At 50.3% G+C, this 23,822-nt stretch overlaps 1 protein-coding gene across 1 annotated transcript; it reads right to left on the bottom strand.

Moving 5' to 3' along the window:
• Window positions 1-1,472: 1,472 nt before the first annotated feature.
• Window positions 1,473-22,591, bottom strand: LOC118254942 (solute carrier family 22 member 4-like). Its single transcript, XM_035560740.2, has 10 exons — window positions 22,172-22,591; window positions 16,719-16,822; window positions 15,213-15,367; window positions 12,149-12,320; window positions 10,636-10,762; window positions 9,024-9,124; window positions 7,841-8,055; window positions 6,968-7,150; window positions 5,398-5,533; window positions 1,473-4,124 (listed from the first exon to the last, which is right to left on the bottom strand). The coding sequence occupies exons 1-10, from the start codon at window positions 22,562-22,564 to the stop codon at window positions 4,049-4,051; spliced, it is 1,662 nt and encodes a 553-aa protein (XP_035416633.1). The 5' UTR covers window positions 22,565-22,591; the 3' UTR covers window positions 1,473-4,048.
• Window positions 22,592-23,822: the final 1,231 nt, after the last annotated feature.

Raw genomic sequence — 23,822 nt, forward strand, 5'->3', positions numbered from 1 at the left:
AGGCCGGCCGGCAGCCCCCGGCATGCAGTGCGTGCGGCCGGCAGGGAGGCGCGGCGGGGGCTTGGCCGCTGAGGGGGGAGGACGCGCGCCCGGCTCGTCGCCGCCGCCTCAGAGGCGTGGGGCCGCCCGTTCCTACCCACACGTGTCTCAAAGAGTATAATAGTGCACGTACATAATACAAGAGCATCCATTAAATGTAAAATCTTCACTCCTGTTTTGGTTTCGCACTGATGGGCAGCCAACACCGCCGCACGGCTCCCTCACTCCCCCTCCTCAAAGGGAGATGGGGAGAAAACACAACGGAAAAGGGTTCAAGGGTCGAGGTTGCTCAACCGATTACTGTTATGGGTAAAACAGACACAGGGCAGGGAGAGTAGTGCAGTTTATTGCCTATTGCTAACAGACTAGAGCAGTGAGACCTAAAGGCAAACTAAAAGCACCTTCCCCTGTCCATCTTCTACCTCTTCCCTTCGAGCAGCCCAGGGGAACAGGGAATGGTGGCTGTGGTCAGTCCATAGCACTTCTTGGCTCCTCACACAGAGGCCACCCTCTTGCACTGTGCTTGGCCTCTGGTCTGCGCCTGGCATCTGGGCCTGCATGTTTTGGGCAAGCCGAAATGTTGCCATGATCAAGGTCAGGTTCCTTGCGGGGAGCTGGAAAGGAGCTTTCACAGGTCTCCACGAGGAGCCTGGCCCAGGCCCGTCTTGGTGGCATGTACCAAACAGAACCAGCCCCATGTTTCCTTGCTGAGGTCTTGCTTTGGGTCCTTCCCCACACATGAGCCTTCACAGATTGTTTTGTTCTTCGTACAATCAAAGGAAGAAAGTTAATACGTAATATCTATTCCCAAGCCAAAAAATCATAGCTCATTACCTATTGGCATTGTCAGGATGACAGGAAGATTCTGTCTGCTATAGAGTTCTGTTAGGAAGCCACATGATTCACACTTCTAACTGGCATTTTTTTTTGTTGACATTTTCTCAGTTGGAGGTTGACACCTCCAATTGATAAAAGCCAAATGTATACCACATACAGCATTCTTGAGTGCGTGTATTGAAAAATAGCTTTCTTTCCATTTTGGAATCACAGTCGTGAAAAATCTCAAGTGTGGGAAAATGTGGCAAATGAAAGGGACTAAATAGAAGCTAAACCTCAAAATCATCTTTGAGGATTTAATTAAGGGGTTTGTACTTGACCCTACAAACATGTACAGTGGATTGCTGTACTGACCTGTCAACACAGCCTGAAAGCATTCTGCTTCTGTGGCTTTGCAGGAAGCCAGGATTGAGCCATCTCAAAGCCAGAGAAACTGTACTAACAGTCGTCTTCTGGGGAAGAGCTTATTTTAGGGCTTTATTTTCATACCTTATTCGTGCTAAATACATTTTAAATTACTTCTTTAAACATCTTTGCACGAAGTGTTACATTTAGGAGACATTATTCCACAATGAAACCACAGAGAAAGTAGGTTACACAATGCCAGTGCACATTTTTATTACAATAAAGACAGCAGGTACCAAGCAACAACTACTACATTTGTATACATGTTTTAACACATCCAATAAGCCCGTGTCAGATCTTACTGAAGATAAGAGGTTACACAGACAGAACCAGGTAAATGTGACAGAGGAGAGAGCTGAGGCATAGTGCAATCAATGGGAGAGATCCAGTTGTGCTTCCCTCCCGTCTCCGGGTCAGAGCCATACATACATCTCCCAACTGCACGTGAGCATGCAGGTCCCATCATGAGCCCCACTGCATGTCTGACACAGAAAACTCGCTAAAGATTGCAGTGAAAGTCTTAAATTGCTCACCAGCAACACATTTATTTCCTACCAACAGCTATTAAACCGATGCTGTTTTCTTCAGCTGTACAATTAAAAATTTAGTAACTACATCAGCTGAAGCAATCTCCTTTTCTTGTTTTGACTGTGCTCCAACACAGTAAGTCCTTATAACAACAACACATTCTTGTAGAGGTGCATTCCATTCACATAGGATTTTTTTTTTTAAATCTGCCAATATTAAACTGTGACACCAGCTTTGGATGAATGGCATAAGCAGGAAAAATAAAACTGATTAAAACAAGGTATTTTAAAAAATCACAATCCTTTTTCTTATTTAAAAAATGAAAATTAGGTTTTAAGATACTACAAAGTTTAAGAATATAAAAATATTTACCTTTAGAAATACCTAAGCCTACAATCACATAAAATAAGTATGAACTTAATATAAAAATCTTCATAAAAATAAAGCCACCTATATTTAACTAAGTCCTCAAAGCTGTCATACGCTGATATAAAGGTTTTGTTCAGAAATCTAGTTATGTCTAAACAGCTATTCTAGAGATGAACTTTGTAATAAGTAAAGACAAGATTAAATACTGTTGTCATTAAAGAAATTCCAGTTTGAGAAGGGATGAGAACATCTGAGGTCATCAGCCTTATGCCACGTTACATTTGTGGCAAAAGCATGACTACAGAAAATTAATATTAAAGTAAGTAGAATTTCCACATCCCAAAGAGCAGCTTGAAATGATTGCACAAGTTGCTTGCATTTAAATGTTATAAAGCTTTATATATGTGCTTGAACTTAGAGGGAGGTCCTCACTTCTGCACCAAATGCCAGCACAAGACAAATTGCCATGAATTTTCACAATAAGAGATGAGATGGTGCTTTTCTTGGCCCTTACAGAATGTGAATCATGGCTGATAGTTATTTATAAATGATAAAAATCAGTCTACCTGTTCTAGGTAGTCTGGCTAGGCTGACAGACTTTATGTGGCCAACAAGTCCATGCACAACCAATAAATAGGATTTTTTTTTAAACTATGTAGTGTTCATAAAACAGTAGTAGCACAAGTCTAAGCTCTACTACATGTGACTTTTCATCTCACCTAGCTTTGCTGAACTTTAAAAAAAATGCATATATAACATGTAGGATTTGAAAAATAAAATACTGGCTTTGTTGGCATTCTTTGTTTTGAAAAAAAATCTGTGGTCCCAAATCGGCTCTTTTGAGTTCTTAATAGCTGCAGGTAAACAACAACTGTGCAGAACACAGGTTTTTGCAAGCATCAAATCCCCTTTAAATTTGTAAATGGTACAAAGGTTTTTGCAGAGGCTTTAAAAACTGAGATGAGCTTTCTCTGAAGGTAAAGCACAGTGTAGTGTATATTCAAAAGAGAAATGAAATGCTTTGAAAAAAAAGACAAAAAGATTCAAAAAGCTGCTTGTGTCAATATACCATGAAAACTCCCAAAGCTAAAACTGCAGTGCATATTTGAATAGGATCACTTACTTGCTAAAGTCTTTGTTTCATTGGAAAGTGGGCACGGCCCATCAGAAGTGGGTCAGCAAGCTAGAGTCCTTACACGGAACATTCATGAAGCCCAGTGATTTCAGCAGGCTTAGGCTTTATGAAAAAACATCAGCTTTTACAGGGATGAGTGGATCAAATGTGGATTCCGGGTCCTGGGAAACACACATCAAAAGCTACTCTGTCTTGTTTAAAAAATGTTACTGTTTTTTAAACAATAATGTTATTTATATTACGGTTTTTAAACAAAAATGTTATTTCAGTGACGTCTACATGTGCTTTGCTACAGCTAAACTCAGATTCCACCTAGACTATCAGGCTTCGGTTACAGGTTTCAAATGAGGCTGGGATCTTTCCTTTAGATACGTGTGCTGAGATGTTCAGTGACAGACACCCAGCTCCCCTTCATCCAGTCAATGCACACAGCAAGAAAAACCACCAGTATTACATTTGCTACCTTCTTTTTTCTTTTAGCAGCTTTCATTGAGTACATGACCGAGTAGAGTCATAGCTGTATTCCTGCCAGGAATCAGGACACAATCACAAACTAAGAGTCCTACGTGAGCAGACAGCGTCTGTTCAGTAAACTAGGTATTTAGCTACAGCAGCACAGGGGATAATAACTATGGTGTGGCAGCACTGACTGTTGGGTTTTGTTTCCCTCTGGCAGGAAATGCATTTTGAGGATCTTGTTCTTCTTTCAGCCCCACAGAGAGCATGCATCCGTCTTCACATTGGTGTTACCAGAATTTTAGGACTCTTCTTGGAATTCCTAGCTCCAGTGGTTTGTTGCCCATTTCTGAAACTGAAAGCAAGTACGAGACTGAGAAGCTAGAGAATATTTTACAGACACTTACCCCTCCTAATCGGCACTGCTAAAATAACCAGGTTATGGTACTTATATAAACATTGGAAAAAAACAATGTTTCCTCTCTGAAGTATGCCCTTCTGGATGGAAGAAGCAATGCAGCAGACAACATTTAGAACTTGAATTTAATTCAGTGACTGTAATTCAGTTACTTCATTCTGTTTATGCAGGATGTCTCCAAAGGGAATGTGGTTGGACTCCAGGATTTCCAGCTACAATTCATCAACTGCAGAGCTAAAAAGCTATGGGTCAGACATATGAGAAGCCCCTAATTGTCATAAATAGCAGCGTGCCCGTATCAAGGAACCTGGCCTGAGAATTCTTCTTATTCCGAAAGCATAATGACAGCTCCGTTACTGACCCCAGGTTAGATACAGGCAATTCCAAGTTGGGGTTTTTTTTTTTTTGGTTAAGGGAAAATTCCATTCACAATACACATTCTCACTACGGCAGACAGTATTTATGCATTTGCATTTCAGCTAATTCAGTTTCTCTCTATGTGAGTTTTCCAGCCCACAACAGCAGCTAGAAAACACCATCTCTCTCCACTGCACTTGCACTATAATATACGAGACAGATTTCAGGGGGCATATTTGCTCAGAGTACCCTAAATAGAATCTGGTGGGGCAGGAGGACTGTTGCTGTTTACAGCTATACCAGCCAAACAAACAACCAGGAGAAAGAGCTGTCCTGGTGTCTCTAACCTCCCAAGGAAAAGAGGCTAGAATATCAAAAGCCTGTGCTTAATTTAGAGTAGCACCTAACAAATTTATACTGAAAGAGAAAAGTGTTTTGTAACTTAAATTGTCCTACTAAATGGCTAATTTAAATGCAGAGTTAAGGAGAGGGACTTATATCCATGTTGCTAAGTAACTTACTCCTGAAAGGGAAAAACAATACAACAAAAAACGCTTGATGTAAAAGGATGGAAAGCATTGGGAGGCATGAAGCAACAGCCCCAAAGCGATGTGAAGGTCAGCCTTGGTTTGCACGTGTCCGCTTTCAAGCACATCAACCCTCAGGTTCAGAGATTCTGGAGAAACTGTACGATGTCAAAGTCTGTAAAATTAACAACAAATCTAAAGGGCGCTTTGAAAGCTTTGATGTTTTGCAATGGATCTGATGAAATGTTTGCTCATTGTGAAAAGGGACTATGTACAAAGAAGTCCTCAGTTCCTGTGAAGTATGGGATAAATGAAAGCCGACTTACCATTTCACCTTCAGCATTTGTTCAAAGCTCTCAGGCAGAGAATTTCCATAGCTCTCTGGGAGGAACAGGGTAAGGATCCCTATCAGCACAGTCAGGCTTCCCATGAGGATATATGGTAGGATTCTGTCGTAGGCACCTGGCAGAACACAGGACGTAACAACATTAGTTTATATTCCAGACATAGCTGCAATGCAGAATTAATTTGGAATAATTAGCTGAAACCTTTATAAAATATCAAAGGTGAATCCAAACTGGGTTACATCTAGTATCTGCCAGCAAAGACGGAGACTTTTCGATTAAAACTATGCTCTAGGACGATCACCACCTATCATGTCCCATGCTACACCCACGTTTTTCTGGCAGCCGATAGCTTTTTGTACATTTTCAACTGGGATAGCCAACATCTTTGCAAGGTAACAGCTCTGCTGGGATCACTGCTGAAAGAAGCAAGTCTTCAGTACTGGGTTGCCATCTGGAACCAAATCCTCAGTAAAATAAGTCAATGTGAGAGACGAAAGTGCTCAGAAGCAACCAAGCACTCATTAGCTGTCTGGGACTGAGCATCCTGCTGGTTCCCTGCAAAGGGAGGGAACTGACTAATGGCAGCTGAACCATTAAATGTGTGTGTGATCCTTAAGTACCCTCCTTTTTGGAAGTGGAGAAGGCATCAGCCTGCAGCGACACAAGAGGCTCTGACCTTGGTCTGCTCAGTTTCTGGTTTTGGACGAGAAAGCAGCGGCCCCTACCAGCAGCCTGCAGCCAGTGCACAAGTGTTCAGGCAGGACGTGAGACTTTCAAATCACAATAGCACAAAAATTAAAAGGTCTCTCAGTGAAGGGATTAACTAGGAGTTAAAGTATTTAAGGTAGAGAAAGTACCAAACTGAATTTGACAGCTTCATTTTTTAGTTGGGATACAGCAGCATGCTTTATAATGTGTGGAGTAAATTAGGAGTAAAATGAAGACCCCTGGGTATTTCACTTATATAGCCAGAGTTTGTCATTTGATCTCCTTCTGTGGTCATAGACTGGATGAACTGCAAGCCCTAAGTTAGCCATAGCAGATATCAGCAATTCCCAAGTTTATTCTAAAACCGCCTAAAGTTTCAGAAACTGTTCTGATGACTGGAACAAGATATTTTAAAGACTGAGCCTATGGAAACCTGAGAGAAAACAGAAATAATAAAAACTTCATCCTGTCTACATCTGTCCATTACTGCTACCTAAGCTGCAACAGAGACTGAAGACCCTAAGGAGCATCGCAGTCATTCCATATTTGTGCAGCACTCAGATGGTAATGAGTGTCCAAAACAAAAAAAAAAAGCCTAGAGGTAATTAATACTTCTGCTTACAGACCTGCTTACAAGACATGAACAATGTCTTTTTCTTTTGTGAAACTCAAAGAGCTCTGCTTCACTTCTACAGTGTACAACGTGAAACCCAAAGGGAGAGTAGGGACTTAAAAGACAACAAATGAAGGGGCTAGCAGCTGAACCTGTGCCTCAGAAGCTCAGATAATAACTTTTCTGGGCAGTTATGTAGCTCAAGGCAAGAAATGCAAGATGTCTCACCCAGGTAAACGAAGTAAGGAGCAATGATGCTGCCCAGCCTGGAAGCCGTGGATGTAGCTCCGACTGCCATGTTTCTGACCAATGTTGGGTAGAGCTCCACATTGTAGACATAAAGCATTGAAAACGCAGATGTGATGCCAAATTTTCCGAGCATCACCAGGCCAACAGACAGGGCACTGTAATCTGGAGGAGAAAAAATTAAATCAAGATAAATAAACAAGGCCCTTTGCTTATTACTTGTATTTCTTTTACCTTTCAAAGCCTCTATCGGTGTTTTTTTTTTTTCATTTAGAAGTTGTGTTGTTTTTCTTTCATTTGTTTTGAATTCTACAGCATAGTAGCCCCATCCCCAGATCACTTGGCTGTGGACCTCCTGCTGAGCACACGGTAGAAGGCACAAGCAGGTTTTTCACTTTTCAGATTTTATATTTCACTCAGTGAAAGGATGTTCTTGACATGGAACAAAATTCTGGATTATACAGTAAGGAAGCACAAGCTTAAATCCACCCCGGTTTTGCAAAATTCTATGAAGATTTGCACACAGTGAGTTCTGGGAGGCTTGCAGGGTGTTTTTGGCCTTTACACATAACCAGATAAATCACAGTGCACTTTTGGCTCTCACTTTGCAAGCTGGTTCCCCTGGACTATAAAAAGCTCAGTAACCTGACACAATAAGCGAGAGCCATGTGTGACTCAGCATATGCGTATATATATAAAAACATAAAAATAAATCACAGCCACAAGTGATCAGCACAAATTTCACCTCAGATTCCAAATTTGGTCACAGCTTCCAGTAATTCCACAGACCCATTAGACAGTAGCATAAAACACCATAACACTGTATTTAATTAAGTGACGTATCAGATCTTGTACCTGTAGGAACAAGCTGGATGAAGAGGACGACGCCACCCCCTAAAAACAAGGTGCCAGCTATTGAGTAGCGCCGAGGCAGGAAGCGGAGGAGAAGCCAGGCGATCACGTAGGATGGGACTTCAACAACCGCCAGGAGGAAGCAGTTGATGTAGACATTGCCATGCAGGTTTGGAGTGTTAAGGGAGAGGCCAAAGTAACCAACTGATGTGAAAAACCTGAGAAAAGCAATAAGAACAAATTATTCCAGAAACACCATTCTCTGAACACCTCCGGTGCTGCCTCAGAGGTTGTTACAAAACTGGGACGTTGCAAAACATTGCCACAGACATCGTGGCTTAAAAACCTCAGTGGCAACCCCAACTTTCTAATGCTGTCATCCCTTGCAGTGCTCATATCCACAGCAGCGTGCAGAGCCCTCTGATTTCTGTCCTTCCTCCATATACTGAACCAAGCACTAGGCTTTGTGGAAGTCAGTCACAAAGGCTTTTCACTGCAACGGGCTCATTAACGGCACCTTGAAACAAGTCTGGAAAGCTTCCCACGCCAGCTACGTTCCTACTCGCAGCAAACTCCAGGGACAGGCTCTCCCACCCTCGGCAGTTTGGTTACGTCTTACTGGACTCTTCTCAACAGAGCTGGACCTTCAGGATTCAAATCTCAAGAGTGCCTTACTACGGCACGCCAAACGTGCTAGCCAGTTCCTTTCTGCTGGGGGAAATATGTACAGAAAAGGGCCGCAGTTTGTCTACATGGCACTATTTGGTCGTCATTCCTTGTGGTTGCCCAGGCAGGGACCAGGATCCCAGTGAGACAGGCACTGCACAGAAACACAACGAAAACGCTGGCCATGGGTCTGGTTCTGGTTCTGTCTCTGCTTCGAGACATTTCCCTTCAAATAGAGATTATAGAGATGGGAGCTTCTTAAAAAGACAACAACAAAAAAAAACAACACAAGTTGCTATATATATTTTCTTAATTATTTCCCATCTGAGTTGAGGCTACCATCCCCACACTCGTACATATTAATGCAGTGCGGGTGCAAGGGCCACTGAGGGGCACAAACCAGCCAAGGACCACGTGTGGGTAGGCTCCGAGGCTGAAACTTATCTAAACCTGTGCCATGTGCCCTCAAATCAGAAATCGTTCTATTGCCTGGGTACTTTAGGAATACACATTTCCTTACCACAAAAGTAATGACATAATAGTAATAGTTGCAATGTTTCGGGTTCGAAATAGGTCCAGAAGGATAGCCTTCTGCTGCTGCTGAGGCTTCGAATCCTGCATCTGAAGGAAAAAGGAAGACAAAACCAAAAAAATTCCCACACCTCAGAGCACAACAACCTTTGCACACCCACACGTCTGGGCAGTTACGAGGTTACGGCTATCCCAGGGCCCCACCAGGCAGCCCAAGCTCTGCAGCGGGGTGCGGTCCTTAGGTAGAGCTCGTCTCTGCACCCAGCTGTGCAAACCTTCCAGGTTTTGTTAAATGGGTAGCACTGGGACCTCTGCACCATGCTGACTACTTAACAAGGAGTATTACTGACAAGAAAGATGCACGAACACTTCCTTAAGGATCTAACGCAGTCCTTCCAGGAGTAACCTCATGACTGAAGGCATTTTTCCGTGCACTGCACTCAGCTCTCTTCCATTCAACCTTCGCAAACGGTGTGAGATAAATGCAAGTTATCGCCCAGTTTTGCTGCCTGCTGCTTGGTCTCAGAAACACGTGAGTGATCGACAGCGGTCCCACCCGCTGGGGCCTGAAAGAGTCAGGTCCAAAATGAAGGACAAATGAGCTCTGGCTGCGAAGGAAAGTGCTTCCAGAGTTCCCATAGCTGGAACGTGTGCTAGAATTTACAGCGTAACTTAGGCTTGGAAAAGAAATCTTCAGCCCAGCCAAAGTTTGAGCAGGACGTTCGATAAATCGATACCGCCAGCAACGGTGCAGCATTTCTCTCCTGCAGATATCACAAAGGGGTGTGCAGTGCTTTGCTCTCTTCCGTATCAGCAGACACAAAACGCAGGTGCTGATAAGATGCAGAAAGGTGGGATCTGACACACAGACCCACGGTCATCCTCGGCACAAGGCTGGAGGCGTTGCGGATTTCTCTGCACAGGAGCCGTGCCCGTGCCTCTTCAGCAGGAGCTCTGGGGGAGGACGAGCTGCCAGAGGGGGAGGCGAGCACGAAACCCAGCCGTGCTGCTGCGGCCGTGAGCCTGCTTGGTGCTAGGCTTCCTCCTCTTAACCAATAAATATGAAATGCAAGAAAAAATCTGCCTGCAGAAGAATTTCATGTGATCCGGTGCCTTCTCTCTAGTCACACGTTTCAAGGGCACTTGTAGCATTTGGTGCTTTGTGCGACTGGAGCATCCCGTGGGGCTCCGTGGGGCCCCGGCACACGTGGACCTGGACTTGGTGCCCCTGTGCAGCCCCTGTGAAGAGCCCCTGTTAAAGTGCAAACCGCTGACACCGCGCTGGGACGGGGCTGAACGCGTCCTCCTTGGGTCTCCTCCGTGCCCGAAGGGTGAAGCAAGCTGGGTCACCCTTGCTCTGAAAACCACAACCAACCACTGCTGCGGAACAGAGCTTTACTGTAAAAAGCAAACAAATAAGTAAGCCCTCTGGCTTCTCATCTTGAGTTTGCTAACCCAACACTTACCTCACGCCAACAGCCAGCACCAGCCCCTAAGAGCTGCTGTTGGAAGCCATTCCTGCCCTGGCATTTCACAACAAGTCAACTGGCCAAAGGGGAAAGCTGCTGACGAGGTAAAGTGACAGGGCACGTGAAACATACCTCCGCGGTGTCGAAAATCACAGCCGGGGCTGGAATGCCATTTATTTTTGCAGCCTTTCGGATAATAGCTTCTGCCTCTTTATATCTTCCCTGGGACATCAGCCACCGAGGGGATTCAGGAATGATCCTGCAATAAGTTTCAGAATAAATGACTCAACGTTTTCACAAAAGTAAGACATTATTAAAACCACATGTACAGTTTTTTTGAACTACGCTCTCATCTCGCAAGTTACTTGTGGTTGAACATGGTCAGCACAGAAGCATGCAGGCAATGTAATTCATGAACATGTCCCACTGGGACCAGTGACAGAGCTCAAGTACATGGGATGTGCTTATCCTCCTGCTGAAGGAGATGCATGAGCCTTTCTCCTGGGGGGCTGCCTTTTTTCTTCTCGTATTTTTTTTCTTTTTTAAAGAATAACTGATGTCCACCAGAAAAGACTGATGTTGCTGGACAAACAGAAAAATGGGGGTAGCTTAACCATTGTTAAGCAAAATTATTCTTAGGAAACTGCATACAGAGTGGAAATGCTTTAAATGCACAGAGGGTATATTTAAAGGTTCTGTGTCACAGGAATCTATATATGAACCTCACAATTCTACCACAAATCTGATGCAGGCTCTCCTAGGCAAAGGACAGAGGCACTGTTCCCATGCAGAGCTGATGACATTTTTTAATCAATTCCAAAGGTGCTGAGTGAATTAACACCGAACACGGGACAGAAAATCTCACCTTCCCTTAACCTTCCTTTAACCTCAACAAATGCTTCCTCACTCCCTTTAGCTAGCATTAATTTCAGGGCGCCTGTCAAGCTGAGAACAGCGGTAACTTTTCCTAATTTGTTTTTTCAGCCTTCTGGGGCAGAGGACCCATGGGCAAGTGAGGGCGCACCTACAGCAGAAGGTGGATGAGAAGATGGTGGTGGGGATGAAAGAAAACATGGGCTCAGCCACTGAGACAAGAGCATGGGATGGCTCAGAGGAGCTGAGCGGTTATGAGGGACCTAGGGGGCCCTCACAAGGTCCCCACCTCTGCTGGGTTTCAGTGTGAGCTCTCTACTTGGCTTTCAATGCCAGCAGGGCTCCGGACACTCTTGCTTTGGCAGCCAAAGCAACGCCCGGGAGCGCACACCCCTGCCTGACGACATTTAGTGCAGTTACCTGCCGGCTTTCCACTCAGATTTTAGTACCCATCAGCAGCTGAATCCTCACTAAACATGGCTTAAAGAAAACAGCAGGGAAGAAACGTTAGACGGAATCATTCAGCACTACCACAGCTACGAGGTGGTTAACACTGTCCAGAGCTAGGGGCCAAACAAAGTTCCCAAGCTGCTCCGGAGAGCTGGTGGGAAAAGTGCCCCCAAGCACATGGTGAGCACCAGGGAGGATCAGCGGGCAGGTAACTGGGCTGAACACTGGCAAAACAAAAACGAAATGCAAAGCAAAAAAAAAAACACTGGGCCCTGGAGGTAATTGGGCACAAAGGGGAAAGCGTCGGGCGCGTTGCACTCACCACCAGAGCGGGACGCAGAACAGCCCCGGGACGGTGAGCGCCAGCAGCAGCATCCGCCAGTCTCTGATGAAGTAAGCAAACAGTGGCAGCAACATGTAGCCAATTGCAAAAAATATGCAAACTCCTAACGTAGAGAATATAATACGAACTGATTTGCCAAGAATTTCTGTGCCTGTTTAAAACAAGGGAGGTTGGATTAGCATTTCAACTCTCTCTTTGCAATCACGACTACATACTTTACTGCATTTACAAAACAAAGCTAAACAACGTTAGAAAAGAGCAGTTTATCTTATGTAACACTTCAATTGACACTGCCAAGGAGTAATGGTCCAAAAGGTGATGATCATTACAGAGCTATTAATCTGGGGGGAGTTCCTCCAGATTTTCAGCGTTCAGACCTGCCCAGGAAATAAAAATGCCAGGGACTGTCAGGGGCTTCCAGGGCAAGGAGCAGCTTCTGCTTGCTGCGATTAACGCGCTGTCCGGCACAGGTGGGGGCAGGCCGGGGCCAGCGGCCGGCAGACTGCCAGGAGCCTTCCTGATGTGCTTGAATAAGAAATAGGCTTTGCCCCCTTTCACCAGTTTGGGATTTAACGCTCAGCAGCGCCCAGCAGCAAGCTGCATAAGTGTGCGGATGGCAGGCTGACGTGGGGTGGGGTGACAGGGCACGAATTCACAGCGAGGTGGGATCTGATGCTGGGTGTATTTTCTGGAACTGGCTGTGACACCAGAGCGGCACGCAGGGGTTGCAGGATAAAAAGGGAAGATACCAATGTCTGACAACGCTCCCGCTCCAGCAACCAGGCATCGCTAAATGACAGCGTACGGCACCAGCTGCGTCACGCACAGCCTAGCGCCAACCTAACATCCACTGATAAAAATTGGAGACGTTGTAAGCCTTCACAAGCACTTCATTTCCAGTACAATACCCTGCTTAACAGGGGTAACGTTTTGTTAAGCCTCTGCTTAACGAAATGCATGCACATCCAGAGCTCCTCCTCACTTCTCATTGAGTTCCCAGACCCAGGTCTACAGAAATTTCCTCTCCGTCTGGAGCACTGGAAGTGCCACAGCTCCCACAGTTGAATCAATTAACAAACAAATTACGCTGAGCTAACAGGAGGGTCTCGGGTAGTCTGCGGGGCGTGATTTAGTTATGTAGCATGTTAAAACCCTTAATATTGCAGAGCAATAGGAAAAAAATACCAAAGACTTGAAAACCAACCAACCAAACCAAAAACCTACTTAATAGCTACAAGAGTTTCCATTTCAGAAGCTTGGGGTAACTGAATAAATTCACAAGAAGATGAAAACAAGGACTCGTAGGGACAGGAAGGGTGTGTTAAAAAATAAACTGTGCTGTCTTCCTCTACTGATGGCTCTTGCTTAGGGGCATCTGGGGAGACGTCTGATCCTTGAAGCATTGTTTTATACCTGTTAAGCAGTATGGTAAGATGTAGGATTTGTGGCATTACAAAGCCAATACGAGATAATATCTTTCAGCTATATTTCTCTTCTGTCTCTCCTCTTCCCTTAGTCTCTTGGCAATAGCAATCCTGGGATGACAGCAGCATGCCTTCACAAATCTGTGTGTTGTTTTACAGTCTCAGAACTTGAACATGGAAAAAAACCATGACCTACAACTAAGGAAAAACTGGCAGAAAAAGCTGGTTTGAATGCAGAACCTGTAACAGGGACTGAGCCTGTGCACGGGGAGGTAAGACACGCTAACAGCGGGCTTCCAGCCGTTCGGATGTCAAGAACTGGGATGGGAACCGACAGGAGAAACCCGTGGGAAACCGGTCACTGGCAAAAACAAAAACCCCAAACCCAGCTGGTGCTGGGGAGTGCCAGCGCTGCAGCACAGCAGGGATTTACCCGTGCTGGTGCCACTGCTCTCCCCGAGCTGGAGTCACAGCATCCACCAACGCCAGACAGCACAAGGGCAGCGCCTCCAGGGCGCAGGGAAAGGGAGCAACCCTGGGAGCAGGAGCCCACCCGCTGGACGGGGTTTCTATAGGAGCCACTCTTCCTCCTGTGGGTGCACTCCCCCACCCAGCACCCTTGTCATGTGCTGATTTTTGGGAGCTCCTGGCTGGGCTGGAGGAGCAGCGGGGGCGTGCAGGGCGCTCAGCTGCACATTTTAGGGTGGGAAGCGCCGTGCTGCAGAAGTGCCTCTACTGAGGACAGACAGCTGATGACTAACCGCAATTAGGGAGATAACTCCTAAATTGCTTTAGCTTAATCCTGTCCTTAGTAAGAGCCCCAAGGCTCCTGGGGGAGTGGGAAGAAACACTGAGCACCTGAGGCACCTCCTGAGCGCTGGGAACGGCTCCACGGAGCCCCGGATTGCAGAAGGAGCACCACAGCACACCAGGTGCCAGCAGGCTGCACCCAAACGTGCTCAGCACTGCATTGGGAGCAGCTGCCCCACCTCTCAGCAGCGGGTGCTGCCAGGGTGCTCTGGGCCCCCCCAGCTCTGCCAAGTGCAGCACCCCAAAACCGCAGCCCCGCGTCCCTGCCTCCAGCACCGCCCCGCGCTCCCTGGGGAAACGCCGGGTGAGCTCGTGCCTGATGTCACCTCTTCAGGTGACATCAGGAGCTGCAAATTCTGACACCACTGGGTTAAAAGCTCACACAAGAGGCCGCACGCTGTGCATGGAAACTGCTTTGCCCTGAGGGCTAACTGCCCAGAGCCCTCTGCAAACAGGAGGTGGCCAGGGAGGAACCCAAAACGGTGCTGCTGGCTCAGCCCTGCTCCTGCTGATAACAGCTCTCAGCCTCCCTCGAACTTTTCCTCCAAAGAGCACAGAAATAATGTTTGTGTTGCTGTTTCCTGCACTCCTCTTTTTCTCTAAACCTGTAGAAAGCACAAGCTATAACTATCTGAAGAGATTCCTTACAGTATCCAAGAGAAAAAAAAAAACAAACAAACACGCTGGCCTAAATTAGGAATTTTACCAGTGAGGATTTAGTGCCATCTCTAATTAACTGCGGCAAGTTCAGAGGAAAAAAACAACAGTACGTTAAGCAAGCATTTAATCTAATACAGGCATATCCATACCCAGTATGAAGGCCACCACGTAGTTAGAGATCTGCCCCATCCCCACTATGAGGAAGAGCACTGTGAACATCTCCCAGCTGGTGGAGAAGATCTGCAGGAAGCTGAAGCCCGTCTGCACGGCCATCGTGGAGAAGAGGATGCTCTTCCTGCCAAACCTGGTGCCAAGGACAAAGGAGATGATTATTTAATTCATTTATGGAGCAGGGCTATGCAAAAGAGTGCAAGGGAGCATAAATATCCAACTTCAGGTGACACAGCTCAGCTGAAGTTAAATTTTTTATGACTTTTATGTATTATTTCCATAAGAACTAAAAAAATAAAATTTCCAAGACCTAGGAAATAAATCAATAAAAGAAATTAAGAGCAGAAACTTCAGGTTGTCACTAGACAGGAACTAAGGAGCCCAGACAGTAGTATATAGGTGAGAAAAACTCTGAGATTGCAAGCCATGCAGACCAAGGTTAGGAAATGATGGCACTTAGGCTGCTGGCATCTACAGAGCATAACACCACTGCAGTTTGGACGTGTTATCTACCTTTATCAGCTGGTTTCACCTCGCTTGGGCTCAGAACACACACATTTATTGACAAAACTTTTCCAAAAAGCAGCGAATGCTAGAAGGGCCCGCTGGCTCGCCAGCTGCTCGGGTGTGCACATTTTATCAGATGTTGCCAGGGGGCACCAGAGGGATTTAGTGATAATCTTGTCTCCTCTCAAACAGTAACGCTGCCTGACTTTTGCACCAGGGGCAGGAGATTAAATTTGGATCATGTGGAATTTAATACTCATGGCTTTGGGATTAAGTCTCACATTGAATTTTGACCCCCCGCCCCCCGCTGAGATGTCCCTCCCCAGCCGCAGTGGCACAGGGCGGGGATGGCCACGGGGGCTGCAGCAGGGATGGGGACACGCAGGAGGAATGGGTGTTAGGCACTGGACACCTGTAAGGCCAAAACTTGATTGCTGCTGAGATAATTGTTAAATGCCTGTTGTATTTTTTCGACGTTTTACATCTACATAGTTAGATGGCATCACATCATTGCTATTCATTTACAGGTTCTTAATTTCATTTCCAACGAACCATCTCATCCAACAAGACACGTTGGAGCTCCCACTCAAAGGCCAACTTTTGCCTTACAGCTCCAACAACAGACTCCCAGTTAATGTGTGACAATGAACGAGATATTTATAGCTACGAGAAAGGGCAGACAAAGGAACGAGCTTGGGACTGAAGCGAAGACCAGCTCATCAAACTGCAAGGCTGCAAACATGCAGAGACCAGTCGCTGGCTTCCTGACACGTACAAATGGCAGCAGTTCCACGTGTGCTAAGGGTGAAGGTTGGGATTTTTAAAGAAATTCAGCCAATTACCTGATTTTGATCAAAAGTCAGAGAACTGGACTTCAAAGTCCCTTATTCTTCCCTAAAGCACATTCGCCAGCCGCGGCTGTTCCTGAGGTTTTGCCCTGCTCTGCTCCCGAGCGAAGCTGGCGGCGGTGGCGTTACCTGTCCGAGAGCTGCCCCGAGATGAAGGAGCCGATGAGGACGCCCACGAAGAACAGGGACGTCGTCAGCGGCACTTTCCAGTCGTCCTCGCACACCAGGTTCCACTGCAAGAGAAGGGCCCACGCTCAGATCTGCCCTGAAGCAGCCCGGCGCTGCCCGGGAGGGCGCTGATTTCCCGTATTGTGGCCCAGTTCCCCCCATCCTCTCCCCATCCCTCCCAGTGGCTGGGGCCGTGAGGTCCCTGCTGCTGGTGTGCACCCATCCTGCACCCACCGGGCTCTCCGCACCCTGAGCTGGGTCCCCATGGGGTGCTCCTGGGGACAGCTCGCCTGGTCTCCCTGGTGCAAAACCTGCTGCATTCCTCTGGCTTACGGGTTTGAGAGAACGTACGCAAGAGCATGCACAGAGCGAAATCTCTTTTCTCCATCCCACAGAGATTTACTTTTTTAAATCCCTCCTCCCCCTGGCATCCTCATGGGCGGCTCCGTGCTCGCCGCTCGTCCTCGCGGCCGGGACCGGAGGCTTGGGACAGGAGCCAGCGTGGAAACTTCCACCTGGCACCTCCCGTCACCCCACGCAAGGCTTAAAAAATGAAATCAGCGCAACGAGCCTCGGTGCACCCAAGGGAGAGCTGAGCACGCATCTGCCAAGGCTTGCTCACGTCCCAGGGAGCGATCCCCCGGTCAGGGCACACCCGCTGGGGGTGCTGCTGGACACACTTCAAACAGGTCGGTCGCAGCTTAGATAATTGTACCACGAAGGTAGGCTAATCAGGCTCAGATCAAAGTACAGCATCATTTTAATAATTAGCCTTGCTATCAGGGAGCGGGGACATCGCCTTTACCGGGACGCAGCCTCTGCCTGGGGGGCGGAGGGGCTGAGCAGGGCGCTGAGCAGCACCGGGGGGGGGGAACGTGGGCTGAGGCTGCCCCCAGCACAGAGGCACCCGGCCAAAAGGAGCGACACGGGCTTTGGAGAGGGATCCCGACACCATCTGACAGCACTCCCTGTCCTGCCAAAGTGAAACCAAACAACTGGCATTTCAAAACCACAGCCCGTGCCCGCTCCTAAAACACACAGCGCATCGTCTGCAACACAGGAGTCCTGCGGCCTGGGGCTGAAATGCACCTCAGATGCTTAAATCTGATTTATTTCAAATGGAAACCATCTCCTCCCTGCTGGGAGGAATAGGTGGGTAGGTGTGGGCCAGGCCTGGGTGGTTATCTCTGTTTATCTTAATTGTATTTGATAAGATCGGAGGGAGGGCGTGGGCCAGCAGGGCTCGGATGCTTCCAGGGATGCTGGACTTGGAAAATATACACAGGGATCTGTTTCACTTTTCAGATGAAATGGAGATTAAAAAAAAAAGAAAAAAGGTGAAGGTGCAAATCAAGCCCTGGATGTTCCTAGAAAAACTGAGAGGACAGGGAACAAGGTGGCAGGTTCCCAGATTGCCATGTCCAGACTCGTACCGCTTTGTACACTCAGCACAGACTTGGAGAAGCCGGTGAGTAACGAGGTGGCAGACCTCGCGGCCCGTACAGAACATCACTCAGGATATTAAAATCTGACCCCTGCTCACTCCAACCAGCTGGGGAGGTCGGGCTGTTGTCCCCGGCGGTCTCCGACTCCGACCCATCCTGTCCGCACGCTCTGCTTGGACACCAAAGAGCTGCTTTGGGAAATGAGGAGGCTTCCTGACACACATAGAGCCCCACAGGCTGGAAACAAAGCCCCCGTGATTAACATTTGCTGTTATTTAATTACAGCACCGCTGCAAGCCCTGCTCAGGGCAGCAGCCTGTGCCTGCGTCCGCTCTGCCAGGCTCGAGGCGTGGGGTCGGCATTCCCAAAACGACTTCTAAAAGGCACTTTGGCTACAGCCTAAAACCAGCTAACTAATAATTTGCCCACGAAGCTGCATTGCTTCCTGCGTTTCCCAGCTGTCTACCTTTTCCCATGGCATACTACACAGACAGAAAAAAAATAACGATACCGGGTCGAGCCCTTTAAATTTACAGGATGTGGTAAGGGTGTGCAGCGGCCGGCTGGTGGGGTAGGCTTTCTTTCTGTAGGAACTTGCTGTATTTGACCAGAAAACACGCAAACACAGTGAAATCCATCTGACCCCAGGTATAGCTGAAGCTGCTGAGCAGAAAGGTGCCCCTTATATGAACTTAGGTGAAGTTCACCAAATCCTCCATCAAACACGACCCTTCCTGCCCCACCGCTCATGCCTCTGCAGCCCCGGCACCACGGCAGTCCCTGCAAGCAGCACTGGCTTCTTGGGAAAAAAAAGGGACATTTAACTTACTTCAGCTCCTCCTTAAGGACAGTGCCCATCCCAGCCTGTGCCCAGCACACAGGAGCTGAACTACCTGCAGCCACGGCATCCAAACTCTCTGCTGGAGGAATTATTCATTAACCAGCAAATAAGTAATTCTCTAACATCTCTGGCTAAGCACGCTGCAGAACAAAGTTCGTGTAAGCGTCCATGCGAGTTCCTTTTACCACTAGGAATTAGAGCTGCTCGAGAACACTGCTGGATCGCTTTTTGGCCATCACATCCCCGGGACACTTGTTCCCAAGCTCCCGGCTTCCAGAAGGGTGAACTCTGCCGGCGTGGCCAGCAGGGATGCTGCGGGTCGACGAGTTTTGTGAACCGACTGGTTGGTCGGTCTGCTCAACGCTGCTGGGAAAAAGCCGCACGTGAAGAGACAAATCCTTCAGATGCCTTCACATCACAGCACCTCCTACCCAGCTTCGTACAGGGAAGCTGCTCACCCCTGCTGATCCCCAGCCCCCTGCCTCCCCCGGGAATTCGGCCCCAGGCTGGGCGCAGGGGGCTGAGCAGCGCCCGCAGGTGAGCAGGGAGCAGCCTGCAGCACCGCCGTGGACACTCACAGGGCTCCTGCAGCAGGGGCACGCACCGTGGTGCTGCAGGACAGCCCAGAGCACCTCTCAGGGAGCTGACAGCCCAGCGCCGGGGCGTTAAGTGCGTGTAAGTGCCCTGCTCCAGAGAGCAAAACCGCTGCTTGTGCTTGAGCCTCTGGTGACAGCCAGATCTGAGCACCGCTCTCTGGAATTAGAGCAGAATTAGGTTAAGTTCCAGGCGAAAACCCACAGCATAGCAAAAATACGTATGTTAACACTTAAATTAATTTCAAAGCACAGATGGCGGAAACTGGGGGAACAGCCAGGGAGGAGCAGCACCACTCTGTGTCAGAGCCCGCCTGGCTGGCTCGAGCCCTCCCTGCAAGTGCTGGCAGCGCTGACCTGGTGCAGCGGCCACACCGGCCACCTGGTCAGAAAAAAAAACCATCATTTTTATGTGGGACAACCTGACCGACACCCTCAGCTCCCTGACCTCGTTATGTCCTTTTTCTCCTGTGTTTTGGACACATTCACTTTGCTGACATCATCTCCACTTTAAGACCTACCATATGACTGGGCTTGGGACCCTTTGTTCCAGGGAATTCAGCACATCCTCAGACAACACCAGCACCGGGCTGGCACCTCCCAGCCTGCTCCTTTCAAGCAGCAGTAACAGGATTTGATGCAGCTGAATGAATCAGATGCAACCTCCAGTGCCCAATCCCGTAACCATCAGGTTTTGCTCCTCAGCTGAGTTCCTCAACTGAAGATGTTTTTTTCCATCGAGCTTTCCTGATGGCATGTCCAGGCTCGTCTTTGTTAATGCAGAGAAAAACGTTGGGCACAAAAATTATCATCACAAGTTTAACCGAGCTGCTTCTTCTCATGGTTTCATCACTGCCCGCTTTCCTTGTTTTAAAACGGAATTCAGTATCTTTCCCAAATGTCGTGCCATTTTAAACAAAACAAGTATCCTTTTCCATCTGGCCTACAGATGGGAACCTGACACTTGGTTTCCACCATCTGAGCGTGTTATTTCCCCTCGGGTGCGCTCCAGGTCCTGTGGCAGACCCCACTGCCAGCACAGGCCGGCTGGGGGTCACTGCCCCGAGCAGCCTTTCTGCTGCACGTGTCTGCCCACAGCACGTGCCCTGCAGCTGGGACGTCGCCACAGTTCGCCCATGGCCAGGACCGGGGGAGCTTCCCGAGGGATGGGGACTGAGCACAGCTGCTGGCATGGGAGACGCACACATGGGCTACACGTGTCGATGGGCACGCGAGGGGCGTCCCTGCCCCATGTCCTGCCCTCTCCGAGCCTTTCCCCGCTCACCTTCCTCTCCCGCACGCCTCAGTGCAGCTGAACCCACGTCTGCTCACCCCTGCCCGTGCCCCCACACCCCCTGGCACAGCCCCACAGCGGTGCCCGGCCAGCAGGATGGTTCCTGGTGGCAATGTCCCTGCTGAGTCACCGCGGCTGCAGACGAGGGGCAGGCGCCCGCTCGCCGCCCACACCGCGCACCCTGGGCGCGACCCATCGGGTGCACCAGCGGGGTTAATCCTTCTACCACTGAGCACGATCGGGGCAGCACCCGGATCCCCAGAGCTGTGCAGAACCCCAACGCAAGCCTGAGGTTTCTCTGAGAGTCCTCTCATGGCTGCAGTGACCTCGAGTTGCGTGGGATCTCCTGTCCCCTCCCAGGCCACTTGGAGCGACCCCGGATGACGCTGCCTGTCCTGGGGCACGCTGCCCGGCCCACGGGGCCTGCCCGCTGCCAAACCCCAGCGCCGTGGGCGTGGGTTGAGCCCGTTATTCCTTTAACCCTGTCACACAACGCCGAAGAGCGAGAGCAGCTCCGCAGCTTTAGGGTATCGTGTTTTCCTCCTTTATCGCAGCTCGCCACCAGACGTGCAGACAGCCTGTCCCTGCTGGTGCACTGAAACCCCAAACAAGCGCTTCCATGACCGCCACCGCTGATGCTCCCACGACACCTTGTGTGGATGTTGTATGGACTTAAAACCGGCAGCTTGGCCACAGCCTCAGGGCCAGGCTCACACAGGAGCCGGCAGCAGCAGCCCCCAGCACCCAGTTCCACCAAGTCACCCAACGTGGACCTGGCAGCCACCAAAGGCAGCGCTGGGGCTGGCAGCACTGCCACAGGACGCTGGGGCTGGTGAGGACCCACAGCTGGCACCGCGCTGCCCAGCCCCAGCAGGGCTCTGCCGTGGGTGCCTGGTGGTGTCCATGTCCCCGTCCGGTGCCCGTGTCCCCGTCCGCAGCGGGGCTGGGAACCAGAGACCGGGGGGGACCTGCCAGGAGGGTCAGCGGGCCGCAGCCAGCTGCCACCCGTCTATTTTCAGCCCTCACCTCCCTGCCACGGGAAAGCCCTCTGCAAACAAACCAGGCTGGAGTTTCCACTGGACGCTCGGCAGCGATAACCCGGACGGGCTGCACGGTTCGCCCCCCGTCCCCCCGAGCCCGGCAGCGTCTCCCCTCCGCCCGGACCCTTTCCCTCGCCCCCCTGCCCCTTGGTGATGCCCCCACCCGCCTCCGACGGGCCCCCCCCCCCCCCGGCGGCGCACCTCGGTGACGATGGTGGAGCGGTAGACGTCTCGGCTGTACTCCCAGCCGTCCAGGCACGGCTCCTGCTCCAGCTCTCCCAGCTCCACGTCGGAGCCGGGCCGCAGCCCCAGCGCCGAGAAGTTGGCGAGCGCGGCCAGGCGGTAGCGGCGGCAGCGGCTCGGCTCCGCCCGGCCGCCGCGCAGCTCCAGCGGGATGCTGGCGTTCAGCCACTCGCCGCTCAGGTTGGCGCCGCGGGGCACGGCGCACCGGTGCGCGGGGGTGCCGGCTAAGAAGACGGCCGACATCCCGTTGAAGCCGTTGGGGACGATGCTGGCGCTGAGCAGGAAGAAGACGAGGCGCTGGAAGCGGCCCCATTCGCCCAGGAAGGCGGCCACCTCCTCGTAGTCCCGCATGGCTCTCCCCGCGCCTCTCCGCGGCTCTGCGCGCCCCCAGGACGCGGCTCCGCCCCGGCACGGCTCGGCCCGGCCCGGCCCGGCCCCCGAAGAGGCGGCGCGTCCCGGAGGGCACCCGCGGCCCCGGCCCCGGGAGGGCGCTGCCGGTCCCCGGGCTCCCCGCGCAGCATCCCTGCCCTAAGGAGCCTGCTTCGGCAGGGGGCTTGGACCCGATGATCTTTCGAGGTCCCCTCCAACCCCTTCGATTCTGTGATTCTGTGATCCCCGGGGCGGGCAGCCCGGGGACACCCCGCTCCTTGCCCCGTGCGCCGGCCCCGCAGCCGGGGCTCTCCGGTCCCTGCCTCCCGCGGCGCTTTCCGCCCAGCCCGGAGCGTGGCCGGCCCCACGGCAGCTCCCTCCCGGCAGAAGGTGGCCGGAGGGGGATGAGGAGCACCGAGCGTTTGTCATCCCCGGCGGCACAATGTCTGTTTGGCAGCGGTGTCAGACAAGGTCAGCAGCGGCTGCTCCAGAGGGTCCTGGGGCAGCTCTGGCCCTGGGAGAGAAGCTCTGTGTGCCCCAGTTTCCTATCTGTTATCTGTCCCTGCCTTACACGTGACTCTTAGCTTGCCTGGAGGGAGATACATAGATAGCTGGCGAAGCCATTTCAGAAATCTGAGCAGCGCTGCCATCCCCGGCCATAGCTCCAGGGGCACTTGGAGCCACGGTGCTGTTTGAAATGTGCGCAGCGCTTGGCTTGTTTCATAAGGCCGCTTTGGGCCGGGCTCCCCTGATGCTTGTGACACTGCCGTGGGCTGCCAAAGCCTTCTCGGAGGAACACCAGGAATGTCAATGCGCCGCTGTGTGGCAGTCCTGTGAGTCCAGGGACAGGGCTGGTCCCTTTGCTGATGTTGGCACAGCACGGAGCGCGTGTGGCAGCTCCTGCCCTGGCCGTAGTGATCAGACAGGAGGGAAAAGGGGGCATGACAGGAGGGGAAGAGAAGAGAACAAAAGCAAACCGCTCCCATTTCCAGTGTTCCTTCAAGGGAGCATGGGCCGCTGGCTGCCCACCAGCCAGTACCACGCTGCTGCACAGGAGGACACGGGGCGCTGCGAGGGACACACGGGTGTGTGGGTGCTGTCTGCACTCGGTTGGCTGGGCTTTTGTTGTCTTTTTTATTGAAAGGTGCACCCCAGGTACAGGAGAGCGCTCCGGTGAGTCACTTGGAGGAGGACACGGCAGAGCTCTCTGCAGGATGCTTGCTGGGGAGCGGCCGGTTTG

This window comes from Cygnus atratus, chromosome 14 (genome assembly GCF_013377495.2).
Source record: "Cygnus atratus isolate AKBS03 ecotype Queensland, Australia chromosome 14, CAtr_DNAZoo_HiC_assembly, whole genome shotgun sequence".
Taxonomy (NCBI): Eukaryota; Metazoa; Chordata; class Aves; order Anseriformes; family Anatidae; genus Cygnus; species Cygnus atratus.

What these genes read in the sequence shown, in the direction of transcription:
- LOC118254942 (XM_035560740.2), bottom strand. Translation starts at nt 22,564, where the DNA reads ATGCGGGACTACGAGGAGGTGGCCGCCTTCCTGGGCGAATGGGGCCGC. An exon ending in ATTATGTCATTACTTTTGTG is followed by an intron (nt 8,056 to 9,023) that starts GTAAGGAAATGT and finishes TGCTTTTCTCAG; the next exon opens with GTTTTTCACATCAGTTGGTT. An exon ending in TCCTTACTTCGTTTACCTGG is followed by an intron (nt 5,534 to 6,967) that starts GTGAGACATCTT and finishes GTGTTCTGCCAG; the next exon opens with GTGCCTACGACAGAATCCTA.